The 13,188-nt window shown below is 54.0% G+C and overlaps 4 protein-coding genes across 4 annotated transcripts; 3 read left to right on the plus strand and 1 right to left on the minus strand.

Annotated features, from left to right (window-relative positions):
• Nucleotides 1-1,784: 1,784 nt before the first annotated feature.
• Nucleotides 1,785-3,720, plus strand: J4E83_000442 (uncharacterized protein; the record flags this gene model as incomplete). Its single annotated transcript, XM_049327404.1, has 3 exons — nt 1,785-2,136; nt 2,187-2,970; nt 3,024-3,720. 3 exons carry the CDS (start codon nt 1,785-1,787, stop codon nt 3,718-3,720), a joined length of 1,833 nt encoding a protein of 610 aa, XP_049193549.1.
• Nucleotides 3,721-4,374: 654 nt separating this feature from the next.
• J4E83_000443 (uncharacterized protein) lies at nt 4,375-6,204 on the plus strand (the record flags this gene model as incomplete). The annotated part of the gene is made up of 2 exons (XM_049327405.1): nt 4,375-4,739; nt 4,797-6,204. The coding sequence occupies 2 exons, from the start codon at nt 4,375-4,377 to the stop codon at nt 6,202-6,204; spliced, it is 1,773 nt and encodes a 590-aa protein (XP_049193550.1).
• Nucleotides 6,205-6,832: 628 nt separating this feature from the next.
• On the minus strand, nt 6,833-10,476 carry J4E83_000444 (uncharacterized protein; the record flags this gene model as incomplete). Its single annotated transcript, XM_049327406.1, has 2 exons — nt 6,833-10,210; nt 10,273-10,476. 2 exons carry the CDS (start codon nt 10,474-10,476, stop codon nt 6,833-6,835), a joined length of 3,582 nt encoding a protein of 1,193 aa, XP_049193551.1.
• Nucleotides 10,477-11,069: 593 nt separating this feature from the next.
• J4E83_000445 (uncharacterized protein) lies at nt 11,070-13,137 on the plus strand (the record flags this gene model as incomplete). The annotated part of the gene is made up of 3 exons (XM_049327407.1): nt 11,070-12,330; nt 12,394-12,620; nt 13,081-13,137. The coding sequence occupies 3 exons, from the start codon at nt 11,070-11,072 to the stop codon at nt 13,135-13,137; spliced, it is 1,545 nt and encodes a 514-aa protein (XP_049193552.1).
• Nucleotides 13,138-13,188: the final 51 nt, after the last annotated feature.

The following is a 13,188-nucleotide window of genomic DNA, read 5'->3' on the forward strand; positions in this document are numbered from 1 at the left end:
GGATGTGGTGTGTTCTGCGAGGCCGTTGTGCGCCGCGAACTTGGCACAGAGTACAAGCCATATCATTCGACGCAAGTGAGCATGTTGGGGTCGTCTTTGATGAGGATATCGGCATATCGGCAACCGCTATGTGATAGAACGATGTTCGTAGCTGCACCGGCCTAAAGAGTTACGGAGACAGCTGTAGTAAGTCGGTACCTGGCTAGTACGAGTACACACTAGCCGGGAACTGCTGGTAAAACAGCGGGTGAGCTACTTGCGCGATCCCTAGTGGAAACACCATCATTACTACAAATAGTACACTGATCTATCGTTTCAAGGAGTGATGTCGCAAACATAATGACTTCATGCTTGTCCTGAGGAGCACGGAGCGAAAGCGATCTTACTTTGCTTCGAGACAGGTGTTTCTGTCATACACGCCACCATCAAGATATGCAGACTTCGGCGCGGAGGAGGTCGCGGTCGCCGACGAAGGCTTTGCGCCTGGGCGTGGGTGAGACAATAGGCTCAGGGTCCAATGCAGGGCAATATGACGTGACTGAGCAGGAGCGATGAGAAGCCTCCGTGCGAAGTTGGAGGGAAGGCAGAGAATCTCAGGCGCGCCGGACTTGCAACGTCGGCTCTCCTCACTTAGATAACATCCAGGGTTGACGCTTTTGGGAAGAGGACGCGAAGCGAGCAGGGGCTTTAGGCTGATGGTAGCAAATGGGGCGATCCGCACGACTGCCGGACGATCATTGGTTTTTAAGGCCTCTGAAAATAGATTAGCCCCATATGCAACAACAGCATCAGCACCGATCATCATCCTGACACACGACAGCCAACTGTCACAATACTCGTGTTTCCAAGACGGCCGCATCCTTCGGATTCATCGCCGAGCTCGTCAGTTCAGCCCACCCAGCCAGCATCAGCTGTACCTCTTGCCATCTCCTAGTGATCCCCGGTGGCAACATTGCATGTGCAATTCTCGCAAAGTGTTACACGTGCAATACAACCCGTATCTGCTTACTGAGTTCAGGCAGAACATCCTTAGAGTAATAGCTTTCTGGCCTTGACAAATTGTCTTCTTGCGGCTATCTTCGGAACGTCTGACGAGTCAGTCACTTACCGGTGACCAGGACAGCAAGTTGCCCAGAACGATGCGGAAAAGAACATCGTCGATGTATACCTTTCCAATACTGCGGCTATCAGCGATCGCCCTGCAGCTTTCCTCAGGATGTTTCTTATCAGCTTGGTCCTAAGCAAGCTAAACGAAAACGGTCGCGGAGGATTCACATACTATGCCTGCCTTGGCACTGATGCTGCATACTCAGCGCAGCCAGAAAACTCGTGGTCCTTGCAGACCAGTGAGCTGGTCAAACAAGCGAGGCTACTTTTTGTAATCACAGGCGTCATGCTTGTTAGAGGACATGATCCACTCTCTCGGCTCTGACACGCAGCGTCCCGTAGCTGCGCACGGAATATCGGTACTCGAAACTATCCACAGGAGTAGGCTTACATGCTCAGGCAGTGACCCTCCTGCCATGGAACTTACAGGTGCTATATGTAGTGCCTCATGCACCCGCATCTCTTCTTAAGGCTGCACATCTTTCGTAACCCAACTTCTTGGTCCTCGTCACGCTGGGTGTGATTTCTTTTCCTACGGACCGTTTGCAATTATGGGGCTTCCTTCAATATTACTAGCGGTAGCTGTTCTGGGTGCATATGCACTCTACAGGTACTGGGATTCATCTCGTCGTCATAGAATACCGACAGGCCTAAAGCCTCTACCAGGACCCAAAGGTATGGATCTTATTTCTCCGTCACATCGCATAGGCGAAGGTCTACTACTGGACCCTGATGATCACAAAAGTAACTTGACTAACCAACATATACTAGGCTACCCCATCCTCGGCTCAGTACCTGAGGTGCCTGAGAAGAACGGTTTCATCAAGTTCGCGGATTGGGGCAAGCAATATGGCCCGATCTATCAATGCGACCTGGCTGGCCATAACCATGTCTGGATATCTAGCGATCAGATTGCAAAGGACTTGCTTTCGAAAAAAGCGGCCATCTACTCCGATCGACCGCATATTCCCTCTTTGATCGACGACAACCGTTCAAGCGCGCAATATCTCCCGCTTCTCAGTCGAAATGGTAAGTCACATTAATAAACGCCTAAGATCCTAGTGTCTAACGCTTTCCAGAGGGCCATACTCGTCAACGAAAGTTTGCGAACATCATCATGCGTGAATCGGAAAAGGCTGCGTTCCATCGATACCCTGAAATGGAATCAACACGCATGCTGACCGAGCTATTGGACGCACCTGATCAATACAACAACATCCTTGAGTCTTTCATCTCTCGCGTCACCTGTCGACTGGCCTGGGGCCACAGCGAAGGTAGTGACGAGCTGAAGCAACGCGCACGCGAACTTCTCATCGGTGTCTCGCCCACTGGTTCTCTGAGCAACAAGCTTCCATTCCTCATGTCACTGCCAGACTGGCTCTCCCCACCCAAGGCTTGGGAGAGGCGACGCGCGACAACTGAGCGAACATGGTTCCAGACCATGCAAGAACAAGTCGTGAACGATGTGCAGTCTGGACAAGCAGCCCCATCTTGGATGAAAACCTTCCTGGATGGTCGTAGCAAATGGGGTTTCAAGTCCGATACCGAAGGCGCATATGCTGTTGGCATGCACGGCATCGCCGGAGCTCTTACTATCGCCGCTCCGATGCAGACGTTTTGTCTGGCCATGACACACTACCCACAGTTCTTGCCGATGTTACACGAGGAACTCGATCGTGTCTGTGGAGACAGGATGCCACGTTCAGAAGATAGACCCAATCTTCCTTTCTTGCGAGCCATCATTCGCGAGTGCATTCGATGGCGCCCACCAGTCCCCACTGGCATTCCCCACTACCTGATTCAGGACGATGAGTACAACGGCTATCACATTCCCAAGGGCAGTACCATTCATCCTTTAGAGTGGTAAGTTCACTTGCATCCTGACTGGTGTAAACTATTCTGACATCCTTCCTTAGGGCCATCTCCCGCGACCCTGATCTATACCCGGATCCAGAAACCTTTAACCCTCTTCGATGGATCAAACCAGAGTACCCCACCTACCAAGAACCTCTTTCTCAGTATCCAACTATAATCAACTCGACACAGTTCGGGTACGGCCGGAGAACTTGCACAGGGCAAGCTGTGGCAGATGAGGATCTATTGATTGGCATCGGCGCTATTGCGTGGTTGTTCGACATCAAGAAGTCATCGGGTGATCCCATCATCATGCCGGCCATGAGCCCCATGAGGGCGGAACATACGATTGGCATGAATGAGAAGGCCACCACGTCAGATGAGGAGCTCAACACAAGTCTCAACACAACTGAGCCACCCATGGCAGAAAAGATCCTTGCAAAGTTCACATACCCTGGATCTAAACCAGCGAACAACGCAACACTGGAACAATCAAAGCCCGCTGAGCTGACCAGTCAGCCTCTGGAATGGGGCGACATCACCAAAAAGCCCGAAGACCCCACACTCGACTACTCCATCCTGCTCATCGCGAAGCCTATTCCCTTCAAATTCGATCTCAAGCCTCGCGACACGGTGCGAATAGACACGGTCCGCGACCTCTTCAGGGAAGGTGTCGAAAAAGGTGACTATCCCGAAGCGAGGGGATACTGGGGTGCAAACCAGGGACGTGATATGCCTTTGGGCTGGGCCAGAGTTTGAGACACGCTGTTCGTGATTTGCAAGCCCTGCAGATGCAGGCTTATTCACCCTTGTGCGGGGACCCGGTGCTGACCCTGCAGCGCCGACCATGGGTATATAACGGCGACAATAATAATTCGTTTGGAGGGATTTTGGCCTCCCAGGTGCGGTTGAGCTATAGCTTGCTCCCGCGTGGCTGGGGGGAAGGCGATGCTATCGCTGTCGTTACGTTGTTATGATCTGGACATACTTTACCAGCTTTCCTTAGTATATACCACATGTCTCCTTTACTTAGAGCTTCAATACCCAATACGAAAAGCAATCAATAATGGCAAGGCTTGCATGAGTTGATCCATGGAGTAAGAAGACCCTCGCCTGACAATTGACACATGCTGGCATACATCGGGTGAATGCGTAAAGCACGTTGCAGCTTACTCTAGACTTGTCTCTTTCGTCGCTGACCATCACGGCTTGGACGGCGTTGGGCTGACTGCGGACACACGTGATGAGACCACCTGCAGTCCGCCGCCACACCCTCCAGCCACAGCTCTGACATCACGCATCTTCGGACCGAACGGCCGCAACGCGACATCGCCCTTCCACAAACACCACACGACATCTCAATGCGCCCACGATAGCCCTGCTCAGCTCACCGCGAGCACGAATCGCGCAATCATGTTCGGCCTCCAATTCACCGCCACGCGCACGCAGATCGCATCGTACCTCTTCGGCGTGGCGCTCTTTAGCATAAGCTTCCTTGTCTTCCTCAATAGCTCTATATCCTTTGTCATCACACAGCGCATCGGCCAATCGCGCAATGTCGGTGATGCGGTCGGCACGCTGGGGTTTTTGGATGAGCTGGTAGCGCTTGTTGCGTGTCCAGCGTGGGGATTGCTGAGCGACCGCGTGGGTGTGAGGAGTGTTGCGGTTATGGGATACAGTATTGTAGGTGTTGCACTGTGGGTCCTTGTACAGGCGCGCAATGTGTATCCGGAGCTGTTGCTTGCGAGAGTGTTGTTTAGTCTGGGTGGAAGTGCGACGTAAGTTTTGAGAAGTTGGGATGTTTGCACAGGTTATGGAGGCTGACATTTGAACAGCGCGACTATGGTGACGGCGATTCTGCCCTCGATGACTCTCGTTAAGGATGTCAAGCCCGATCCACGATCGCCGACGCGTAGCCGTGGCAGGTCGCATGCGCCAGCTGCTTCGATTTCGTCCGAACTCACGATTACGCCCGCGCGTTTCCGCTCCAACTCTCCGGAAGATCATACACAAGACACACCTGCGAAAAAGAACTCGGGCGCATCTACGTCACAGCTTGCTGGTTTGGTGGGCATGTTCACAGGCTGCGGCGCTCTGGTTGCACTGTTCGTCTTCCTACCTCTGCCAACACAGTTCCAAAATGCCGGCGAGCGTCCCGCGACAGCTGTAGCAGACGCTTTCTATGTTGTAGGGGCCATCGCTTTTCTTGTGGCACTGGGCTGTTTCTTCGGCTTGCGCCAACTACCTGGCGAAGAGGCGAAAGGCTGGAAGCGGCTCACCAGCAGAGGCGACTACAAAGACGTAGACTCTCATCTGACGCGCGACGTTGTACTATCATACCCTGGTCTCTTCCTGGAAAGTGTCCGTCTCGGCTTCACCTCCCCAAACATCGGACTCGGCTACGTCGGAGGATTCGTCGCGCGCGCATCTTCAGTCGCTATATCGCTCTTCATCCCTCTCTTCACGAACCACTACTTTCTACAGACTGGTCGCTGCAAAGTCGATTCCAACATTCCCTCAGACATCAAAGTCGCATGTCCCGAAGCGTACAAACTTGCAGCGATGTTAACAGGCATCAGCCAGCTCATAGCACTCATGTCTGCACCTCTCTTCGGCTACCTTTCCGGTCGATTCCCACGATACAACATTCCCTTGCTAGTAGCAGCTGTATCCGGCATAGCAGGCTACTCGGCCTTCGGATCGCTCACGAGTCCAGATTACAAAAGCGAAGACGGAACAGGCGCGATCTTCTTCATCGTAGCTTTACTAGGAATCAGTCAGATCGGCGCCATCGTTTGCTCCCTCGCCCTCCTCGGCCGTGGCATCAACAACGACGAACATGGCTCGACGACAGATCTCCACAACTCGGCCTCCGCATCCATTGGAACAACGTCGCATCCATCCGCAGGCGCCACACCACCACACAGCGCGCCCATCACCCCTCTGGACGAAAACGCTCCTTTGCTTCCAGAACACATACAATCTTCCCGCTCGGCCTCTGCGTCAAGACGAACGTCATCGCACAACCACATCAAAGGCTCGATAGCAGGCACGTACAGTCTGCTGGGTGGCTTTGGTATCTTGCTGCTGACCAAAGCGGGTGGTGCGCTATTCGATAGTACGGGACCTGGTGCGCCGTTTTATATGATGGCTGGGTTCAATGCACTGCTTCTGGTGGTTACGGTGGGTGTCAGCGGGCTGCAGGGTGTGAGGAGGTGGAGGGCGTCGGCATCGGGAGCTTAGGGCTGGCGTGTGGTGACGGCATATGTATGGTATGTGTATGAATAGGATGGTAACAAGGCGTTTGACGGGGCTTCACTGGCTATTAGGTCGGATATGGACGAGGCGGGGAGCATATACCCTCTTGCAATGATATTGGTAATCGAATGATCTCATGCATGGCTCTCAGCGATCGTAGCACAAAGGAATACTCCGCATAAATCTGTGGAATTGCTTGCGACCTTGTGGTCGCTAATGTATAGTTGCTCGAATTGTGCTAGCAATGCCTCTGTCTCATGGTACCGTATTCAAGTCCTCTCTGACGAAATAAGAAGCCAGAATATTCCAACACACACATCACCCATCTAGTCCAAGCCATCTCGAACCATTGCCAATCGTCTCAAGCCATATCCATATCCATATCCAAATCCAGTCTATCCTTTCCCGCCTCACTTCCCACCCCTCCACCCCATCTTCCCCAGCACATCCCCCCAATCCAGCACATCAACCTTGCTCCTCGGCGCATCAGCCACACTCGGTCTACCAGCCAGACTCTGCGGCCACGGTTTCTTCGGATCGACCTAAAAGTGCAACACACATACCTTAGCCCATTGTTCTCTTGCAAATGACTTGATACGGGGGGCTTTCTTTGTCACTTCTTGGGCTTGGGACTCACTTCAGTGCTGCCGGTCCAGGAGGCGCTGCGTTGCATGGCGAAGACGAAGTCGCGGTATTTGTCGCCGGTACTTGTGGTGGTGGGGGCTGGGTTCGTTGGATCGGTGGTGTTGGAGGGGGAGTTGTTGGAAGGCTGGCGTGGGGGTCGGGTTGTAGAGGGCACGCGTTTTGTTGGGTTTGATGGGCGTGGCTGGGGCCGTGATGAAGATCCGGATGAGGGTGAACTGGGCCGGAGAGGGCTTTGGGCGCGAGGACGCGGGTTTGTGGGAAGGGATTGGCGCGCACGGGAGTGAGCGTTGTTGACGCGGTCATGTGTGGGTTTCTTAGGCTGGTTGAAAGAACCTGGCAGTGACTTCCTTACTGGTTTTGGCTTCGGGGCGGATTGGACTTCCTGTCTAGACTCGGGTGGTCTTGCAGGTGGACCACCACTAAGCTCCTCCAGTGCCCTTTGCAGCGTCTTGGTGTTACCAATAATGCCCTCTTTGTACAAGGTGTCGCGGATATCGTTCTTGTAGAAGCGATGATATGGCTCTGGATCTTCTCCTTGACCAATACAGTCCATGGCATACTGTCTGTAGTCTGTCCTGTTGCGTATGATGAAGTCGTCCCACTGCCATTTCGGTACCATCTTGTCTTCTTGTTCCAGTTGATACATCTGCGTGCATTGGTTTCGAAAGTGCTTCTCATCACCATCATATTGCGGATAGGCGGATTTGAAGGACTGGAAGACGGTTTGGACATCATCTTGATCTACTTGCTTTGAAGATGCTGGTAGAGGTTGCATAGGTATCGGAACGGGACCACGAGGTCGATTATCACGAGAGCGGCCTTGTGATTGAGGATGTGTTGTGGGCGGCTGGGAAGCTGGGTTTGCAGCGGGCTTTACTTGTCTAGGACTCGGTTCGTCATATAGATCCTGATGCCGAGGGGACATGCTGGGCGATGGCTCCTTTTTCTCCACTTTGACAGCACCGTCAATATCCATTGCATCTGAATCTTCCGTGGCAAATCTGCTCGTAGTCTCAGGTCGACTGTCAAAGCTTGTGCTAGAGTTACGTTGCTCCCGCCATCTGCGTAGAGACTCGTCTCGTTCTTTGCGTAACGCAGCCACTGGGTCGATTGCAGACGGAGCCTCGTCTCCAAAACCGACAATTTTGATTTCGCGTCTCTTAGATTGTCGACGTTTGCTCTTGGTCGGCGAACTAATGAGCTTGCGCTTGGTGGATTGTGAAGCGAGGTGAGGTACTGCCGGTGATGACTGTACGCCACGGTTTTCCGGCGATAGATGCGTAGATTTGGTCGTTGCATGGGAGAAAGATGTGGACTTCGTCCCTTGATCTAGCCTGTGTTGCGATGGCTGTGCAGCAGCCGTCTCGCCATTGAGATCTTGTGCGTCTGGGATATGGTCTAGCATCTCTATGTCTCCAGCGTCATCGCCGTTGGGGCCTTGGGGTACACTGCTAGGCACTTCAACTCCCTTGTGCTTGTCGCCTGGACTTTGCATGACCCCAAGCTCGGCAAGATCAGAGAGACTAGGCGTGTCGTATGTACTATGGACTATCGATGTAGATGATTGCTGTTTTGGCTCGCCGCTTGAGCTTTGGGCGCCTGGGGCATTCTTGCCTTTTCCATATGGAGTTTCTTTCACTTGAACAACTACAGGCGACCGCAAGGGATCAGACTTTGGAGCATTCCCGATTGCCGATGTCTCTCTTCTGTGCCGTGTAAGATCTTCGCCCAAGGCTTGTGGAACGGATTCTTCCATGTTCATTTCATCGTCAGAATCTGCGGGTGCAGCTGGAACGGGTGGCGAGGATGATGGACCAGTTGGCTCGTCGTCATCTGAAATCTCGACGACAGAATGATTTTGTGACTGCTTGCTGGCGGACATTGGCTGTGACGCAGAATCCTGTTCTGAATGAGATGCGGGCTTCTCGATGCTTGAGTCAGGAGGAAGTTCTTGATGGACTCTTGCTGGACGTGGTGGAGGCTCCGGGGACGTGCTCCAGGACCTCTCCCTACCGGCATCACTGTCGTCTTGAGTAGTCACGGGCTCATCATCTTTTGTCCTCGCAGATCTGTCATTTTTGGTAAAGGCAGGTTCATCATCTTGCGTCTTTTGGGGCAGAGACTCGGGCGATGGATCGACAGTCTCTGCAGACGGATCTGGGTCCGATTCATCGTCAGTTTCAGCGCCAGCTCTCTCGTCAGCCATCCGATGACAAGCCATGAGTATTGATTGCGGCATGTTTCCAGCCTGGAAAGGCTGAACCCCGGGTTGAGGTTTTAGCCAACTGGTTTCCCTGTCCAGACAGTTCCGCTGGATTCTAGGTACCTTTAGCGTCTCGCTATTGAAGATCAAGTCTGCCATCCAAGAGCACGGAGGCATTGTCTCATTGTCATCCTCAATCAGACTTTGTTCAATGGTTTGCTCCTCGGTTCGAACGTCTTCGGTAGCTTTTGCAGGTTCGGGCGATATCTCGCGGACCCTCTTGACTCTCTTCCTCCCATGATTGGACACAGATGGCGAGGGATCTTCGTTCCCGGCTTCTGGTTCGGACCTTCTTGACTGTTGCTGCAATGCATCTGACGGTGCTTCGAGAGATTCATCTACAGTTGACGTATTGTCACTTTGCTTACCGAAAGCTGACTGCACGAAACTGTTCGCCGAGGTCGCCTCAGGTTTGCGGGCGTTGGAATTGGAAGCTTTGCCGAGAAGATCCAGCAGCATTTCTTGACGTTTCTCGTAGTCTGTGCTAGCAGCACCTGACCGTATCTCTTTTCGTTGGGTGTTACCGCCTAGGACTGGCTCCAGGCGGTTCACTCCTATGACCTGTGGTTCCTCGTTGCCTGCATGAGGACGGGATGGGAGAGGCAGTTGTGTTCCAAACGGCAGTTGTGTGCCCATTATCTGTGATTGTAGCTCGTTGCCATGCGGCATATTCCCATCTGAACCCATGTTATCCGCCGTAGCGTCGTCGACTGCTTCTACGTCCGTTTCCTCAGCACCAGATGCCAAGCATCGGCGGTCCTCTCGCTCGCGGATATGGCGCAGCTGCTCTAGCAAGACACCAATCTGCTCGCAAGCATGCAGTGGCCTCAGAATCTCTCGCGTCAGATTCTGTACTCGTTCGCGGTTATCGCCCAGCCAATCGATCCGATCTAGTATCAAGCGCAGTCTTTCGCTCGGCGGGCCGTACGGGGTGAGGCGGATAGTGAAAGTGCGGACGGCTACTGTGGTGCCGATGGACAGGTGCGATAGCGCGGGGAATGCCTGCAGGAAGTTCCGAGCGCAGTCAGGCGTGAATTGGGAGAGGACCTGGACTTGGCCGTCGGTCAGTGTAAGAGGCGCGACCTGGTATAAGTGATGTTAGACGTAGCAGCAGCGATGGGCGCATTATCACCTGCCTTGAGTACCAGCAGTGCGCTGTTGCGGTCAGAGTGGACGTAGTTGATGATATCCAGAGACGATCCGTTATCGTGGTACACGTCCCACTGCCTGTGCAATTGGGCTTTAACGCCAGACCGCTTCTTCTCAAAGGTGTCCTGGAGCCACTGGTTGCCTAGCAGCAGCTGGGACTCGAACGTTTCTTCAAGCCAGGCGCTGAGGCGAAGGGCCATGCAATGGGATGTCGCGGCGCCAGTGGGAGACGCGACGCGTTCTGGTCCCGGCGAGATGTGCGGGGAGGAGGAACAACAAGCCGTGTGGGGACTCGTGGAGAGAACATAATAGAGTCCTGTCTAACTGAGAATAGCGTCTGATGCTTCACTCGTCCAGCCAGGCGCGTTTGATCTTGGACCACCATTCACGGCGGCTGCATCTCGTGGCTGGAGGGCATGAATTCATGCCGAGGGACGTGGGGGCGGAACAGCGAGCGGAATCCCTTGGCGGCTGCGCGTCATGGCCCGCCGCGTTTCCTGCATGCCTAGCTAGCTGTATGCACCTCGTGATGCTCCAGGTGCCAGTGCCGTCGTAGCTGACTACTGTCGGCGCCTGAAATCTTCTTCCTCATTCCCATGAATCCGAAGCAACACACGTGTAACGAATCATCCGCCATCCTCGACTCCACCTCGCTGTCCGCCAGACTACCTAGGCATGATCCCACCTGAAGCCTGATGCTGTTCACCACAGGCCACTGTCGGACGCCGATCCGTCTGGACACACTCGATACTTCCTACTGCACCCGCAGACTGCAATTCCTCTGACGGCAGCCATGTCCAGAGACTCGCGGCGGGGCTCGCTGCAGCCGCCTTCGCTCTACCAAATGCATGCCCAGGCATCACGCTCCGACACGCTCACTACTTTCGATGACTTCACCGTGCCACCGGCCCCAAGCTCAGTCGGTGAGCCTAAGGGCATAGACTTGGTACAGGGTGGCTTCAGTGGGCTGTACAGTCGCCTGAGAGCTTCTGTAGGAGGCGTCAGAGAACAATCACAAGATGGCAGGAGCGGGACTTCACCGGCCTCCAAGTCAGCGGCTGTCACTCGAAGCCCAGGGGGGACGTCCGTGTCTTCACCCGTTGTCACCTCTAGGCCGTCGTCGCGCATGCAATCTCCAGCAACAGCCAACTTCCCCGACGCCCTGCCTCCCTCCCGCGACTCCAACATATCTAGTACTACGCTCTCCAGTAAGACGTCCATGAATGCGTCCAAGGCTTCGCTCGGTACTGCGCGGTCCCGGAACTCAATGACCCCGAGCGTCGACACAGGGCATACAGCAAAACACGACGAATCATCGATCCTGAGCCCTATGGGCCCCCACTCTAGGAGCCAAAGCACCTCCACCGTCGACTTACCAAGAAGCAACACGCCGAGAGATCCTGCGTTAGGAGCCCAAAGGCTAGATTCTCCGCGATTCGCTCCAAACCGGGACAGCGCTGCTAGGAGACAGAAGGGCGACTTTGACCTGGCAGGTCAGGAAAGTGACGATACCGATGACGATGATATGGTGCTCGTGAAAGGCGAGGGTCAAGCGGGGGATAGCGCGACTTTCAAGGCCGGGTCAGACACCCCGCGCGAAAGTCTGAGTAGGGTCAGCTCCCGCGCCGACAGCCAATATCAACCCACCCGCTCTGCGCCTAACAAGCCAAGGGAACAGGCTGAGAAGTCCCCAGAGAGGATTCAACTCGGTCGCAACAACACCGCTAGCTCCCAAACTACCATACACGCACCGGAGCCGCAGCGTCCCCCCATGCTCCATGTCGGTCCTTCACACCTCCCAGGCTACCGGCCTTCCAGGGCCTCTTCTTCTGACGGGTTGAGCTCTATCATCACAACTTCCACGATACGCACTCCTGCTGTTGCGCCTATCGAAGAGATTCAGCGACAAGCCCAGGCCGCGCCTGCGGTACACAACATGTCAAGAAGTACCTTTACTCAAATGCGAAGAAAGATCCTAGACCGCGAGTTTTGGATGCGAGACGAGAATGCTAAAGCTTGTTTCAGCTGCGGTGATGCTTTCACTACTTTCAGACGTAAGCATCACTGCCGTACATGTGGGCAAATCTTCGATTCCAAGTGCACGTCTATCGTGTCAGGTAAGATATTTGGACAGCAAAGCAACCTGAAGGTGTGCAAACCGTGTGAGGGTATCATATATGGCCACGACGATGACTCGTCCGACTACACTGATGATGGCGACCAAGGTTCCCTTTACGACAACGGGGACAGGACTCAGTACTCGGACGACGACGAGGCTGATCATGTTGAGAGTGATCATACAAAGATCGGAACACCGACCATCAGCATCCCCATGTCTCGGAAGGTGGGCAGTGAAAAGAAACGCCGGTCACATGTCATAGAGCTTGGTCCTCAAACTTTGACCCGTCCGAGCTCGTCGCGATCTCTGCGGTCTCTGGGCGGGAGACCCCGTTCGTCGAGCCACAAACGACACCCTTCCAAACACCAACACATGCGTAATGTCAAGCATGACGATCGCGCGCCCTTCCATCAATTTCACGATAACTCACGCAGTCAACCAAGCCTGTCGGCCTTCCACCACGATAACATAATCGACCCAGATCTTGCTCCCTTCATGTCGGACGAGGGCTCAAGCGAAGAAGATCATGCCAGCATCTTCGCGACTCTGAGAGAGGATCCTGCGGCTGGCGCGAATTTGGACCATGAAAGGGGTGGTTTAGGTGGTCTATTGGCAGCCATGAGAAAAGGAAAGTCAAGGGCTGGTGATAGAAGTGTCATAGGCGCGGGTCATGCTCGAGATGCAGATAACATTAGCATCACAAGCCGCAACGGAAATCGACCGTCTCGACGAAGGAATCTGAGCGTAAGCAGCATAACTCACCGCGCCTCCCCAAGGCGATCGAAAAGCAACA

This window comes from Alternaria metachromatica (assembly GCF_023757995.1).
Source record: "Alternaria metachromatica strain BMP 0045 chromosome Unknown scaffold_1, whole genome shotgun sequence".
In the NCBI taxonomy this organism is placed as follows: Eukaryota; Fungi; Ascomycota; class Dothideomycetes; order Pleosporales; family Pleosporaceae; genus Alternaria; species Alternaria metachromatica.